This window comes from Emys orbicularis, chromosome 12, assembly GCF_028017835.1.
Source record: "Emys orbicularis isolate rEmyOrb1 chromosome 12, rEmyOrb1.hap1, whole genome shotgun sequence".
Lineage (NCBI taxonomy): Eukaryota > Metazoa > Chordata > Testudines > Emydidae > Emys > Emys orbicularis.
Genome location: NC_088694.1, coordinates 2,743,880 through 2,758,976, shown reverse-complemented (window position 1 = coordinate 2,758,976; position 15,097 = coordinate 2,743,880). Strand labels below are relative to the sequence as shown.

General features: G+C 55.4%; 1 protein-coding gene across 1 annotated transcript; it reads right to left on the bottom strand.

Annotated features, from left to right (window-relative positions):
- Window positions 1–12,000: 12,000 nt before the first annotated feature.
- On the bottom strand, window positions 12,001–13,002 carry SOX12 (SRY-box transcription factor 12). Its single transcript, XM_065414907.1, has one exon. The coding sequence runs from the start codon at window positions 13,000–13,002 to the stop codon at window positions 12,001–12,003; it is 1,002 nt and encodes a 333-aa protein (XP_065270979.1).
- Window positions 13,003–15,097: the final 2,095 nt, after the last annotated feature.

Sequence of the window (15,097 nt, the reverse complement as noted above, 5' to 3'; positions counted from 1 at the left end):
ACCACTGCGCCGCTCCGGGAACCCGCTGTGGGAGTACAATCTGCTCTGGTTGTAGGTCCTGCTGTGTCTGCCTGCGTGCCCCCTCCCTGCACGCCTGGAGCTGGGGGGATGTCGGGAGGGGATCCAGGGAGCAGGTTACGCTGCTGCTCCTGTCACTGTCTCCCCACTTTACCAACTCCCTGCCCGTCTCCCTGCCTTGCTTACAGCGTCCAGCCCACTGGCTTGTTTGTGACACTCCCAGAAGCAGAGGGGCCGTGCCCAGCCCTCCACGCCTGAGGCTGGTGATAGCTGGTCCGTCTCTCTCCACTCAAAGGCGAACACAGAGTTTTAATGCGAGCCGTTACGCTCAGACTGGATGTCTCTAAAAGAGACGGTCTGGCTCAGCCAGCAACGAGGAGCTGGGTGCAGGAATCCCTGGGGGAGACTCTCAGGCCTGTGCTTTGCAGGAGCTCAGCTGAGATGATCCTAATGGGCCCTTCTGGCTGGCAGATCTCTGCAGCTGATCATGGCAGAGCCCGCACAAAAGTTTTTCCAGACTGACCGGACGGGATCATTTGGACCTCAGTTTTCAGTCGCTGCCCAACATCGAGCACACTAGGAATTCAGAACAGAGACGTGCCTTACGCTTTGTCATGGTGGGGATCAAATCTCAAATGTAGGTTGGACCTAACTAGCACCCTTCCAAATTTAGGGCCAAGTTCTGCTTTTGGTTGGAAGGGTGTAATCTGGAGTCACTCTGGATTTAATCCAGTGTGAGATCAGAAATTGAGCCATAGAGAGGCTAACTCACAGGGCTCAACTGGGCTTTGTGGAGAGTGTGGTGAGTGGAAGTTGGAGAGATGGTTGATTTAATTCCAAGTATCTAAAGACCCGTTTCTCCTCATTCTCCCAGTAGGAATTGATGATGGGAAAGGATCTGTGTGAAGTCCAGGGGAGATGCAAGGCACATGAGAAGAAAGGAATAACTGAGGGGCTAGAAATATAAAAGGAAGAGGAAATAACTGGATTGGGGAGACTACAGAAAAAAACTGACCTTTGGGTTGGCTTATTATAACATGGGACGGGATGCAACATTTGGAATCTACTCTTTTCCCCTCCAAAAAAATAAAGTTTTGGGGTATTCAGATGCTGGGGGTTTGATCTGGATCCAAGCTCCCTCAAAACGTAGTGGGGATTTGGTTTGGACCTATCCCTAGCAAACGTTAGAGCCAACCAAGCAGGGACCCTCAGCCCCCTGGTTACGTGTTTGGTCCTGCTGTCACCTTGGTAACAGCTGCTTGGAGAGCAGAGGAGAAGATGAAAACAAGAGAGTTGGGTGTTAATTCCTTCGGGCGCCTTGGAGACAAGGCTTCCGGGGCAGAGGGGTGTATTTGGATCTCGAGTCTCCCGTTGTTGTGGTTGTTGTTGTTGTGCTCAGATTTATTTTACTATGTAAATGCGGTGGGATTAGAGGACGTGGCTCAGAGGCGTGAGCTGCCCTGCAGTTCACCCAATCCTGTAATTCCCCAGCTGGTGTAATAACTTTCTAATACTGGATACAGACAAGAGACCAGCTGCCCGGCCTAATCCAGCCATGAATTTCGGAGCAGTTCTAAAGGGATTTGAATGGCTCTATTATTTCCACATGGGTTTTATCTGCGGCAGGGGTGAGTTTTTTCAATTCTTCCCGGAGCCTCTCGGCAGTTGGCTCAGGGGACGGCTCATTTGCCATGAGTCATAGGCCGGCGCCACCGCCCTGTTGCCACGGAGACAACTTTCGCTGGATGCTGAAGTTGACATTCATAGGCCGTTGGTTCTGGAAGGTGGAGCTGGGAGGCTCTTGCCACCCCAACGATAATGGATGTAGGGGTGTCCTGAGCCCCTCTGGAAGGATGAACATGCAAGAGTTCCTACAGAAGCTGCTCAAGCCATCGGGTCTGGTCCGCTGATGCTTCAGAGGAGAGCAAATAAACCCCATTAGAACCTCCGGCGCCTTCCCCCCATGCGTCTCAGTGCTCTTTGGGGACATTAAACATGAGCAGTTTGCTGCTGGGGGTTAGCTGACTTGCCCCCCCCCAGGTGTGCCAGGCTACACACCGTGTAGGGACCCCCATCCCAATCCACTGATACCCTGACCTGTCGAGTCAGACGTCCCCATCGAAGGATCACAGCGGTTGAAGCTCTGAGCGAAGTGCTTAGCCCAGAAGGCACAACAATGCTGCCTTGCTAGCTAGCCAAGGAAGGGGAGTGTGGTACTTAGTGGCTTGGGGTGAAATCCTGGCCCCACTGAAGTCAATGGGAACTTTGCCATAGATTTCAGTCTAGCCAGGATCTCCACGAGGTCAATGCCAGTCCAAGCTCCACCGGTGTGATCATGGGCAAGTCTCTTACCCTCCCCAGCTGCTGCTTTTGGGGAGAGTGGCTGCATGCTGCAGCGAGGCACACCGAGAACCGGGGAAGCAGGACAGCTGGGCCCTCCCCACAGCCCAGTCCATCCAGGCCTCTCTGCCAAGCCTTGCCCACACGTCGGACTAGCGAGCACTAACCGCAGCGGTGGGTTTTGTGGGGCGGACTGAGAACACCGGCTGCTAGATGGGGGCCCATAAGCGACCTCCAATCCCTGCTGTCACGGGACTGATTTCAGTCGGCAACCCAGGGAAAAGCTCCAGCCCCTCTGCCTCTGGGCTGCCTGTTTCCCTGGACTGCTCTCCCATCTGCCTGGTATGTCCGACGTGTCTTCCGGGTCCCTCAGGCCCCTTTGTGCTCTGGCCTGCCACCGGGAGGCTGAGAGTTACCTCCCTGCCCTTGGCACTACCCAGCCTGCTCTAACCTGGTTGCTCTGGCAAAGCCAGCTCCCAGCCTTGGCGTCTCTCCAGGCTCCGGGGGCTGGAGCCTGTTTTGTGTAACAGGTGAAGGGGGCTGGGCTCGTGTCTAGTACTCAAGGGACACTGATGACAGCTGGGCTGGTGTTTGACACGGATGTTTAAAGGAGGGTGAGTTTTAGGCCTTGAATTGTTACAACAGGACAGGGAAAGTCCAAGCAGAGTCTAAACGTTTGGGGTTTGGTGGGTTTTTAAAATCTACCCTTTCCATGATTAAGCTCTTTCTTTTTCTTTCAAAAAAGGTTTATATTTGTGGTACCCACAATAACCAAGGTATTGTGCCCCCTGCTGGCTCTTTGGCAGCTGCTAACTAGCCAGACCCCAGTGACACTGAGGCCCAAAGGGCGCTTTGGCAGGACATCATGCTTTATTCAAGGGACTGATTTAATAAAATCATCTGTGTTCATTTCAGCTTCGAGCCAGACCTGGTGACTGAGTTCCTGTTTGCCACACACACAGTCCTGCCAGCCGCTGAGTGCCCCCTCCCCTTTACCATGTGCGTGTGTGCATACACGGCACACAGAGGACACCGCACAGACTGCACGCACCTTTAAAGGTAACTCAACACTTTATTCTTCTCTCAGCTCCCAGCCTTCCCCGCAAAGCAAACAATGAACACGTAATTTGCTATTTTAATGGGAGAAGCAAATCCCAGACATTGTCTCAGGGGGAGAATTTGCTGTTTCACTATATTAAAAATGGGGCATGTCCCGGAGTTCTGGCAGTTAAGAGTGGAGGGACTTTGGGGCTGAGGGTTGAGTTTTAAGTGATTCTGTTGGGCGGCGGCGCCGTCGGAGCCTCTGGGACATAAAGGGCCCTGTGACCTGCTTCAGGTTCTAGTTTCCTCTTCACTCCCCCATTTCCTTGGGTGGAGGGTTGTTACCGTCCCCCAAGGTATCGTCCTGTCAGTAGCTGCTACCCCCGCTGGCCAGCAGCTGTCTCCGTGAACCACACAGCAGCAGCCTTGTTTCCTGTCTGTTGGTCTCCTAGAAGCGTGGGGGGACCCTGCCCTGGGCTGCTGTGATGCCAGAGAAGGAGAAGAGGAGACTAGAGGCAGCTGGGTCCCTGTACAGTCTGGCTCCCTTGAGACACTTGTAACGCACCCTCTGCCCCGTAGGACGGAGGCTGGTGGTGGGTGCAATGCAAAGGCTGCGTCACCTTGCCTGCGAGGTTTCCATACACCCCTGTGTGTTGATGAATCACGCAGAAAGAGGTAGCAGGTCCCCGGGGAGGGCCTAGTGACCTGAGCCTCGGGTCGGAAACACCTGAACTGCTGCAAGCACAGGCCTGTGTCCATGCAATTTCCTGTGGCACAGAGAGAGGTGCCTCATCAGAGACTGAAAACCAAGGTCTCGTCTGATTTGTGTGGGCATGAAAGAATTCCCGGCACTGTTCCAATGGTTTCCTTGAGCAGAACTCCCCCCAACCCTGGCTGAATGCCAGCTCTCTGTCTGTCTGCTGCCCTATACCCCAGAGGTGGCTGCATTTCCGTGATGCTGCATATAGTGGTATGAAATACTGTTGGATGAAATGCACCGTATGCATGTGAAAGGGAACTTCACTTTCCCTGCCTGTCAGAGGGGGGGATACTAATTCCTACCTGCCTTTGGAAAGTGCTTTGAGATGCCAGGATGAAAACGCTGTGGAAGCACTAAGTTAGGGGACCATGGTGCAAGCAGAGGCTGGGAATGTGGCTCTCTGCTCCCTTACTCTGGTGTGGAGGTCTTGTGAGAAGGGGCATATTACAGCTGTACATGGGGACATTCAGGGATAAGACAGGAACAGAGCATTTAGCTCTACTGAACTACTCTGAACAGCTCCAGGGAGGGAATGAATGGGGACTGGAGACGGTCGGCATGGAGAGCGGGGAGGAAATTTTCCACAAAAAGGGAATTTTGACCCAGAATCCAATGAAATTCACGAAAACATTTCTGCGAGATTTGTAATGTATTTGGGGGGGGGGGATTTCTGTTCTCCCAGCTTTCCGGGTGTGTCTGTGGAGGGTTCTAGGGCACTGGTGCAGTCAGAGCCTGGGGATTTGCCCCATCTACATTGGAAGTAGCTGTGCAGCAGAACTACAGTGAGAGTCGCCCTTTTCGGCCGCAGCGGTAGTAGCTAGGTGGTGCCTTGTGCTGAGCAGAGCTGGGCTTGGCTGGTGTTTGGATGGGAGACCGCCACGGAAAATCTAGCCACTGCAGTTGGTGGCAGTTCACTAGCTGGTGCTTTCCCCCCCAGTCAGTAGTAGATCAGCGCAGGAGTCGTTGGGCCCTGCATTTAACCCTGGAGCCTCTTAGAATGGGTAGTGAGTCACGTCCGTACTGTTAGCTCGGCTAGTAGCCGTGATGACGTCTCGGCGCATGCCTGGGCATGCTGAGACTGAGCTGAGTGCTCATGTGGTTAGTAAAAAGGGCTGGCCTTTCACTCCAGCCATCAGCCTTCTGAGTGAGTTACAACAGTGGTTTTCAACCAGGGGACACGTACCCTGGGGGGACGCAGAGATCTTCCAGGGGGACATCAGCTCATCTAGAGATTTGCCTAGTTTTACAACAGGCTACAGGAAAAGCACTAGTGAAGTCAGTATCAACTAACATTTCAGGCAAGGACTTGATTATACAGCTCTATATGTTATTCACTGAAATGTAAGTACTGTACTGTATGTATATTCCAATTGATTTATTTTATAATCCTATGGTAACAATGAGAACGTAAGCAGTTTTTCAGTAATAGTGTGCTGTGACCCTTTTGTGTTTTTATGCCTGATTTTGTAAGCAAGTAACTTAGTGAAACTTGGGGGTACACCACTGCGTTACAGTATCCCAGCCAAAGTCCAAGTCAGGCCATTACATGCTGCTTCCTTACACTTCTCCATTGAGCTTTCAGATGGATAGTTTTCTTCTTCGCTCCCTGCCCTATGCGCACACGCGTGTGTGTGTCCTGTTTGTAAAGCCCCTGGAGGTGATGGCTCTGTATGAATGGATGGTGCTATTTGGACTCGTAAGCACATGGCTTGCAGGATTTGGCTGATTTTGTGGTGTCCGTGGGGCTGGTAAACCGGGGTTCAGCTGGCTGGATCAGAGGAAGGGGCAGGCTATTCCTAGGGGTTCTTGTGCAAAGAGAGGGGGGATTGATTCTGCTCTCACGGCAGTGTGAATCAGGAGTAACTCCGTTGTAACCAGTGGTGTAACACTAGTGTCAGGCTGGCAGTGTAGGTGAGCTGAGTCAGAAACAGAGGCACAAACCGAGTGAGAAGAGCACCTGAGGCAGACCAAGAATACACTTTATTCCATAGTTACAACAATCAGTATAACCATTAGCTGAGCTTTCACATAACCAGTCCGGGACATTTCACACACACTGTTCGGATGTACCAAGTGCTGTTATGCCCCTCATCTAAAAGCCTATTTCTCCAAGACAACAGATACAGGAACCTCGTCACTAACACAACAATACAAAAGAAAACCCAGAGCGCTTGTAGCACCATTTGCAGGCTGGAGTTTTTCTCCATCGACACCTGCTGACAACTGTAAAGCGTTGGGAGGAGGTTTGGGAAAAGGGCTGGGGGTTGCATCCCCAGAGCCCTGCTGGCCACAATCCGTGGAGTTTGTTCCTGAGACAAGTTTTTATTTATCTATATCGATGACTCGAATGTGTCACACACACACACGCGCGCACACGGCAGCAGGGACGCGGGGAAAGGATCGTCACAGCAGAAACTAGCCAAGCGATAGAATGAGAGAGAAGTCAAAACGCGGGGGCGTCTCTAAAGCACTAAAACCACATGTCACAGCAGTTCACCATGGTTCACAACTCTTTCTCCTCTGACACAGGAAAACAAGAAAAGCCGACAGGAAGGGGGAGCGGAGAGGAAGCAAATGCTCTTTGTGCTTAAAGTCAGGAGGAAGGAGGCTGAAGAGTAGCATTTCCCTCTCTCCACCGTCCCGCTTACTCCTTCCGGGCCCGGGCTCTGCCGCTATGATCAGGCCCCTGTAGAGAGGATCCTACCTGGGGCCTGCTCCTGAGGAAGGTTTAGCCTGATGGTTTGTAAAGTGACTGGAACCAGAGCCTGCTTTTCCCTGGGGGATCTCTCAGGCCAGGCCAGGGAGAGCCCAGCATCCCCCGCAAGGGGCAGAGAGAACCTGCTCTATCAGGGGTGGACAGGGCAGGTTTGGCCTGTAGCTCTGGGGGCAGCCCCTGAGAGGAAGAGGCGAGCCTGGCCCAGGACAGGCTCTGCTCTGTGTTTTGCAGTAATCCTTCCAGACTGGAGTTCCCTCTACCTGAGCCCCCCCCCCCCCCACAGAGTAGGGGGAGGGGTCTGCAAGAGGGCATGCGCAGGGACCCAGCAGAGTGGCTTCCTACCATGCCTTGGAGCTGCGGGGATGGGGGAGGGGAAAACAGCTGGCCAATGAAACCCACCTCTTCCTACACGCGAGAGGGGTGAGGACGCAGCCCCCACGCCCTGTCCATTCTCCTCTCCCCTTCCCGACAGGCCTTCTGAGCCGCTGGGCTGGCAGAGAGCAGAAGATGCTCTTGGTGAGGCGGGACGTGTATCACATACTCTCCCCAGCACCCACACGCCCAGCCAAGCCACCTCAGCCCATGCACCTTAGGGTGGCACTGGTTGAGTCTCTGTTACTGCCCCCTGCAGTGCTCGTCCCTAGTCGGGGCTGATGTGCTCCTAACCCTGGCTCCTGTTACTGGCTAAAATGTCTTCGACAGACGCAGCCCATCAGCCCCATGTTTTCTTATAGCCCCCACTGGCACAGACCTGGGGGCTATAAGAAAACATGAGATCCACGGGCTGGCTGCGAGGCAGATGCTGTGTGTTCGCTGGTTGCACCGCACCTGCTGACTGCCCTACAAACTACTGCCTCCAGCTGGTGTCACCTGCTAGCAGCTACCCCTATTCGTGCAAATACCCCTTACCCAGCACACCCCCAGAGCCCCTCCGTGTACAGCCTTTCTGGCCACACTTATCTCCGAGCGTGCTGCTGCTCTTCGGGTGTCGCCTGCCTTGTGATCTGTGACTCAAACCCCTCAGGCCAGGCGGGGCCCCATGACTGCACCAGAACGGCCTGCTGGTGACAGTCACTGCATGCACCTGCCAGTGGGACATTCAGAACGCCAAGGCCCCAACCCTGCAAGTTGCTCCGCAAGAGAAAACCCCCATGCAGTGGGGCTCTGAATGGATACGGGGACCTGCCTGTATGGAAAGCTTGCAGGCTGGGGGTCTCAGAGGACAGCACCGGTCATGGGCAGTGGTGGTGCTGGCAGCAAGGACAGTTCACAGCAGAGCCTGGGGTTTGCGGGCGTATTCCTGAACAGTCAATGCTCATTTTAAAAGTTACCCTCCGGGCCACGGCCATTGTTCTAGGGACTGGTGCATGGGAAGTGTCTGATCCCTACAAGCTAAGAGAGTCCGTGGTCCATGCTCTGGGGAGTGAAACACCCAGAACCTGCATCCCACCGGCTCCAAAAAAAGTGGTCCACTTCCCTGGGTCGCAGGAAGGCCCTGCCTGGGAGCACTGTACTGGCAACCCTGCAGTCCCTGCCACGAGAACGTGTTGGGAGCTGAAAGCACCCAATCGCTGTGAATATCAGCCAACACTTCCTCCTTCCAAACAGCCAAGTCCGAACCTGTTCCCACTGAAGGCCGGGGCTTCACTGGGACAGGGCCAGCCCCAGCACCGGCTGTGTTCAGGGGATATGTTACTTTCTCAAGTTGCTTACTTGCTTTCCTCACCTTGGGAGGGCTGACGCCAGGGCAGCCAGGCTGTGGATTCTGGTGACATCTGGAAGCAGGCTGGCAGAACCAGCCCCATAAAGGTCCATTTAGAGCACTGGGTAAAGACCCGGCTGCCTCTGACTCAGCCCAGCATAGGGCCCTGCAGGCAGCATGGCGCGCCCGGGGGCTGCCACTCCTGGGCAGAGCTGAGTCACCACCAAGGGTGTCTCATGCCTTGCTTGGATGCAGCGCAAGAAAAGAGACAAATTCCAAGAAGGCCCCTAGATCCTAAAGGATTCTGGGTGTCCAGGAAAGCTCTGGAGGGGACAGACCCTCCTGCAGCCAGCATGTGTGGAGGGCACTTCAGCGGCTGGATTCCTGAGGATCAGAAGTGATGGTAGAGCCAGTCCCCCCAAGTCCTTTAAAGGCAGGCCCTCCTCTGTGTGGGTATAAAACCCTTGGGGATCATTGACCTGCCAGGTGCCCTGCTGGGAAGGGAAGGGAGGTGGGGTTTTCATTACAATGGGCCAGTTTGGCCTCTGCCTGGGGGGGAAGGAAGCTGCGGGGGAAGAGCTCTGCATTAGAGGCTGAGTGACGCAGATGGGCTGTAGTGTCCCCGCCTCATGCCACTGCAGGTGAATGGGCTGCCTTGAGCAGGGGATCTCGGGGAGCATCTGTAATTCGTGTGGCTTTCCATGGGTTTATTTGATTTGCTATGGTCTGTTCACGGCATTGTATTTTAACGGTTTGCATGCCTTGGTGCGGGAGAAGGAAAGGTGAGGCTGATATGGGAAACATTTGTTCTGCTCAGTAAGGATCCCTTGCTTTTTGCATATTTGCATTATGGTCTCAGTGCTCTTTAAACCTAGTTTATAAATTTGAATCCATATCTACACACACACATATCTATAATATTTCTCAAACGTATCCCGAGAGCTCAGCTGATCAGCTGGGGAATAGGGGGTTGGAATGTCCTTGGGAAAGGACTTCCTGAACACACCCACTTGTCCCCGTTCAAAGTCTAACATCTGGGCCATTTAAACTAAAGCCACTTAGATCACGGGTTGGGATCGCGGGTTGACTCAAAAGCCAACAGTGATCTCCATGAGGCCCTGCACAGGACCTGATTTTCAGAGGCACCACTCACCCATAGCTCCCAGCGGAGGTGGTAGGTGCTAGGCATCTCTGAAGATCATGTCGGCATTAAGAGCCTGGACTTTTGGAATCATGTTGTTTCATACGGCTAGACAGTTTCCTAGGGAAGGAGATCCCATTCATACCCGAGCGACTCCGGACTCTGAGCTTCGGCCGAGTGTGAATGGAAATCCTCCCAGCTGTGGGAACTGGGGAATTCTGACCTAGAGTCAAGCGGCCACCCGAGAAACAGCCCTAGGAGCCCAGGACAGGTGAGGCAGAGCCGCTGAGAAACAAGGGGACAAGCCCTGCCCCGAATTCTGCAGCAATATGGCACCCCAGCCTGGCTGTGTTCAGGGTGCTCCCCTTCCTGAGAGATGGCCGAGGGGCTGCCTCACTTTGGGGTGGGATCCAGGGCAGAGGCTGCGTAAAGCAGGAGTTCCCTGGCGAGCCGAAGGCGGATAGCTGTGGGGTGTCTTCAGGGCTAAGTCCCGTCCCAAGCCACCAACAGCACAGCGCGATCTCAGACCTGCCCCGCCCCCTCACCCTTTCCAGCCAACTGGGATTTCATCTTGCTTGGGGACCCGCTTCCTGCAGCACCACCCCCCAATCTCAGGTTGTGGCTAGGGAGCAGCGCGTGCCCTTTCTAGGGCCACTGAACAAAGCACATTCATACCTGGGCAGAAAGGTTCCTTCCTTCTGCAGCATTGTACCGTGCCTTTAAATCCGAGCCTGCCATTGCAGCCATATGTTTCCAGGCAGCAGCAGGAGGAGGTGGTTTTACTGCAGGAAGCAGACATTAGCAAAGGCAAGGAAAAACCGAGCCAAAGAGCCCTTCAGCCAGGGCATTCCCTGCCAGGAAGCCCCAGGTCACTAATCTGCAGGGAAAGCTGCCCTAAGGCCCAGCGCCACAAAAGGAGGCAGGCACTGTGAATTGTGAAGCATCCCCATGCAGCATGCAGGACAGTTTTATTCGACCTTCAGTTACAGACCCGGCTCAGCCAGGCATCTGGCTCTGTTGTTGTTGTTGGTCCCTTTTGGGTGGTCGCTTAAGGCAGATTTCCCTGTGGCTTCCCCTCCCCAGCAAGCCCTGGATCGGCACACTGCCTGCAAAGCCGCCTCACCCTGGGCAAGTCATCAGAACGGGGCATGGGCGAGACCGGCACCGCTGGCCAAGACCAGACAGGAGCTTGAGCCTGAGTCTTGAGCAGTGCCAGGCTGGTGTGGGCGAATTGCCAGCAATGCCGGGGCTCAGGGCTCAGCCACTCGGTGCTAAAATCGGGGTGCGGCCAGAAGGAAGCAACATGTGCCCACTTTCCCTGCCTTTGGCTCACGTCTCGTATTAACAGGGAACAGGGTCCTTCCGCGGAATGGGCTCCCCGCACGGCGTAGTTGCCTGCACGAGAGTCTGGAGAGAGGAACAACAGCCTCTCGGATCCACGTGCAAATCACGTGCGTGCAACTTCGCTCTTTCCCAAAGTGAGTTGCGGGGAGCGTGCGCGCGCCGTTGCAACTAGGCAGGGACGGAGGCTTGTCCCGCCGGAGCCCCAATAAAACTGGGTATCGGAAGGGTGGGAGAGCGTGAGCTGTACGTGCTCCCTGACATCCCTATAAACCCGGGGATGGGCGGACCCGGCTGGGCTCTCTTCCCAAGGGCTGTTCGAAGGAAGAGGAGAAAAACGAAGGCAGGTTTGACAATGCACTGAAATAAAAGCAAAGGAAACCGGTGATCCCCAGACATGCAAAGGAGCGGGGAAGGAGGAAAGGGGCATGAAAATTCATTGGGAGGGGGTAGGTGGCCTCTGCTAGCAAGAGAGGGCAGGAGGGAAAAATCTGGGGTAGAAACGAGATGGAGTGGGGGGAGTGTCTCTCAGCAGTGGAAGGATGGATGGCGGCAGAGCGGAGCAGCAGCTGGAAGCAGGGGTGGGGGAAGGGGAGACGGGAGAAGAGAGGTTCACAATGAAAACCTGATTAGACAGTCACATTTCATGGCAAAATAAAGGCCGTGTCAAGCCCCGTCCTCCCCAAGGCTTCGGGAATGGAAGGTGATGGCCCAGCCCAGCCACCGAGCTGCAGCTCCCGTGGCTCTGGACCGGAGCAGGGCGACTGTACTAGCGCTGGGAGAAGTGGGTGTGTGCAGCGGGGGATGGGGTGATCGGGAGTGTCTGCCTTTGAATGTGTTCAAGGCAAAATACCTGATTCCTGCATGTAAACAGCTGGTTTTTCTTCCTGTTTTTTGATACGACCTGATTGTGGAAAAGAGTTACCTGCCGAACGCGGGACTCAGTACGTAAAGACCAAGTCCGAGATGCTGGACATCAGCCAGTCCCCAGCAATCATCTCCGTCACCTCCGGAGTGCAATAGTCCGGGAACTCAAAGTGAGAGGTGACTCCCAAGGGGAAAAGGTCGAGGTCTTTGTCGAAGACTGACCAGTCCAGGGCTCCGCAGGCTGCGCTCGGCTGGGCTTTCCCGGGCAGGACACCCAAGAGCTCTTCCTCCAGCTCTTCATCAGAGGAGGAGAAGGAGGAAGGCGGGGATGCAGTTGACATCGGGGAGGGGGACCCGCTCTCTGGGGAGCTCACCTGCTCTGGGAAGGGCTGCGCGGTGGGTTCTGGGTCCTTCGGCTGGCGGGACTCAATGGAGTCATCTGTCTTGCTCCTTTTCTCCCCAGCCGCCCGCACGGCAGGGACCATGTGCCAGAACTCCTTGCCGGGTGCCTTCGGGCAGTCCTCAAAGGGCGTCTCCGACAGCCGCACCTCTAGGAGGTCCTCTTCCATCTTGAGTGCGGAGTCTCCCATCTGGCAGCTGGAGTCATGCTTGGAAGGCTGCCTTCTGCTGGAGGTGACCCGGCTGAGGACGGATGGTTTTATCTTCACGGGGAGCCTCGGCCGGGACTTGCTGGCCCCTATTTTGCCCTTTTTCCTGGGCCGGTACTTATAGTCTGGGTAGTCAGCCATGTGCTTGAGCCGCAGGCGCTCCGCCTCCTTAACGAAAGGGATCTTCTCCGAGTCCTGCAGAAGCTGCCACCTCCTGCCCAGGCGCTTGGAGATCTCGGCATTGTGCATGTCCGGCCACTGGTCCATGATCTTCCGCCTCTCATTCTGCGACCACACCATGAAGGCATTCATGGGCCGTTTGATGTGGCCACTCGGCGTCTTGCACCAGGCAGGCTCGCCCTTGGTGCTGGCTTCCTTCAGGAGCAGGGAGTCTTTGGTGGCTAGCTGGGGACACACCTCCCTCTTGGACTCGATCGCACGGCTCCTCATGTTCCTCTGCTGGCCCATGCTGCTGCTGCTGCTGGTGAAGAATTGCTCCCAGATGCTAAACGCCAGTCAGGGTTATTTTCATTGTCCGGAAGAAGAGGAGGAGGAAGAATCTTCTGCTTGCTTAGGGCTGGGGAAGGTTCTTCAGCCCGTCCGCCCCCTTTTAACTCGGTCCGTCAAAGCAGCAGGCGAGGAAATTGATGGAAGTGGCTTGGCACCTTTACAAAAAACTGCCCTGCCTCCCTGAGATGTTTCACTCCGCCGGCCGGCCGGCCGGGAAGCGGGCTTTGCAAAAGGCAGGCTGGCTCCTGAATCAATGGACTGTGAGATTAACGCCAAGCTGGTCTCTCCTTGTGCTACACACCGGCTTGGCACTGCACCGGAGCGATGCAGGGGGCCCAGCAGCCTGCAGCACACGAGCCCCCCAGGGCAGGGGGAAGGGGATCGATACAAAATAAATTGGTCAAAAGAATGCTGGCTCTTTCTTCCTATTCTTTCCCAGCCAGTTGCCTCCCTGTGCCTGCTCCTTGTCTCGCTGCACCCTAGCGCCTGCCTTGCTCGCCAGCTGGAGCCAATGCCTTGCACTGCATGCTGTCTGCACGCCCTCCCCGTCTCTCTCTCTCTCTGGTGCCTTCTCTTGCAGCTCTGCCGAGCTGTCAGCCAGCGCTGGCTCCCCCAGACGCTCTCCGCCCCTCGTGTGCAGTCTGGGGGCTGCACCATCAGACGCCTCTAGTGTAAACACCCAGGTGCTTATTCTGTCAATGGGAGGCTCCGCCCAGGCAGGCGCGTCATTGGTTGCAGGGCAGGAATGAAGGATTTGCATCCCCCAATAGGCTTTCCCCGAGGAAGGGGTTGCTAGAGAGAATGTCAAACTTTCTCCTGATCCCACCCCCCGCCCCCCACATCACTTACCTGGGATCTGAACCAACCCTGGGCTGACATGGCCGCAGGCCTGGGGGACACGGAGCCCCAAATTCATGGTGCAGCCTGGCGGGCAATGCCCAAGCCTCTATTTATACAGCGCTGTGCGCCGGGACCCTGCTCTGGGGGGAGGGAACAGGTGAGAGAAGAAAGCAAGCGAATTGCCCTTGTCGTCGCTGGCGTCCCCTCCTTGCGACTCGCCGCCTCCTCCTCCTAACGTGGCGTGGCTCTTTCCTGAGATCAGAAACCCGCCCGGTCCCTGCCCCGAAGAGCCTACCCTCCGCCCCAGACAGCGAGGACACCGGGCAAAGGAGGGAGGTCAAACCAAACCACGCCATCGCAAGTTGGGTTCTGCTGGCAAAGCACTGACCCATTCTGGGGCCTGGGGCAGGGGCGGACGGCCCGGAAGAGGAGGGCGGTGGCGGGGAGCGAGGTGAAAAGAGTGGGGTTTCAGAGGGCCTGGGAGAGCGATGTCATCCTGGTCTCTTGTAACTCTCCTGGTGTGAGCGGGGCAGCCCTCAGCACAATCAAAGCAGCGGGTGCTCAACCCCAACACGCGCTCATAGCGCTCGCTGCTTCCCGTGTGCTGAAGATCTCGAAGCACTTGACAAACCATGCCACAGGCAGGCCCACCCCACCCTCTGGGGGAGGTCTTACTGGGACACACGCACGCTGGGGTAATGTCACTGCAGCCAGTGAGTTACACCACGGCTGAACTTGGCCTGTCGTCATTTTACAGATGGGGAAACTGAGGCGCGGAACAGGGCAATGTCTTGCCCAAGGTCACACTGTGAGTCTCTGGCAGAGTGAGGACCTAAGGCCGTGTAGCAGCCTATCAAGGGCCGCGGCAGGGAGAGAGTGTATCCCCACTTTGAACTTTAGGGTACAAATGTAGGGGCCTGCATGAGGACTTCTAAGCTTAACTACCAGCTTAGTTCTGGTCCGCTGCCACCATTCCCTACCCTGGGAAGCTTTTAGAAACCTCTCACCAATTCCCTGGTGAATACAGATCCAAACTCCTTGGATCTTAAATAAGGAGAAATTGACCCTTCCCCCCTCCTTCCTTTCACCAACTCCTGGTGAATACAGATCCAAACCCCCTTGGATCTTAAAACAAGGAGAAATTGACCCTTTCCCCCCTCCTTCCTTTCACCAACTCCTGGTGAATACAGATCCAAACCCCCTTGGATCTTAA

Excerpts from the sequence above, each read along its gene's own strand:
- SOX12 (XM_065414907.1), bottom strand. The coding sequence starts at position 13,002 with ATGGGCCAGCAGAGGAACATGAGGAGCCGTGCGATCGAGTCCAAGAGG.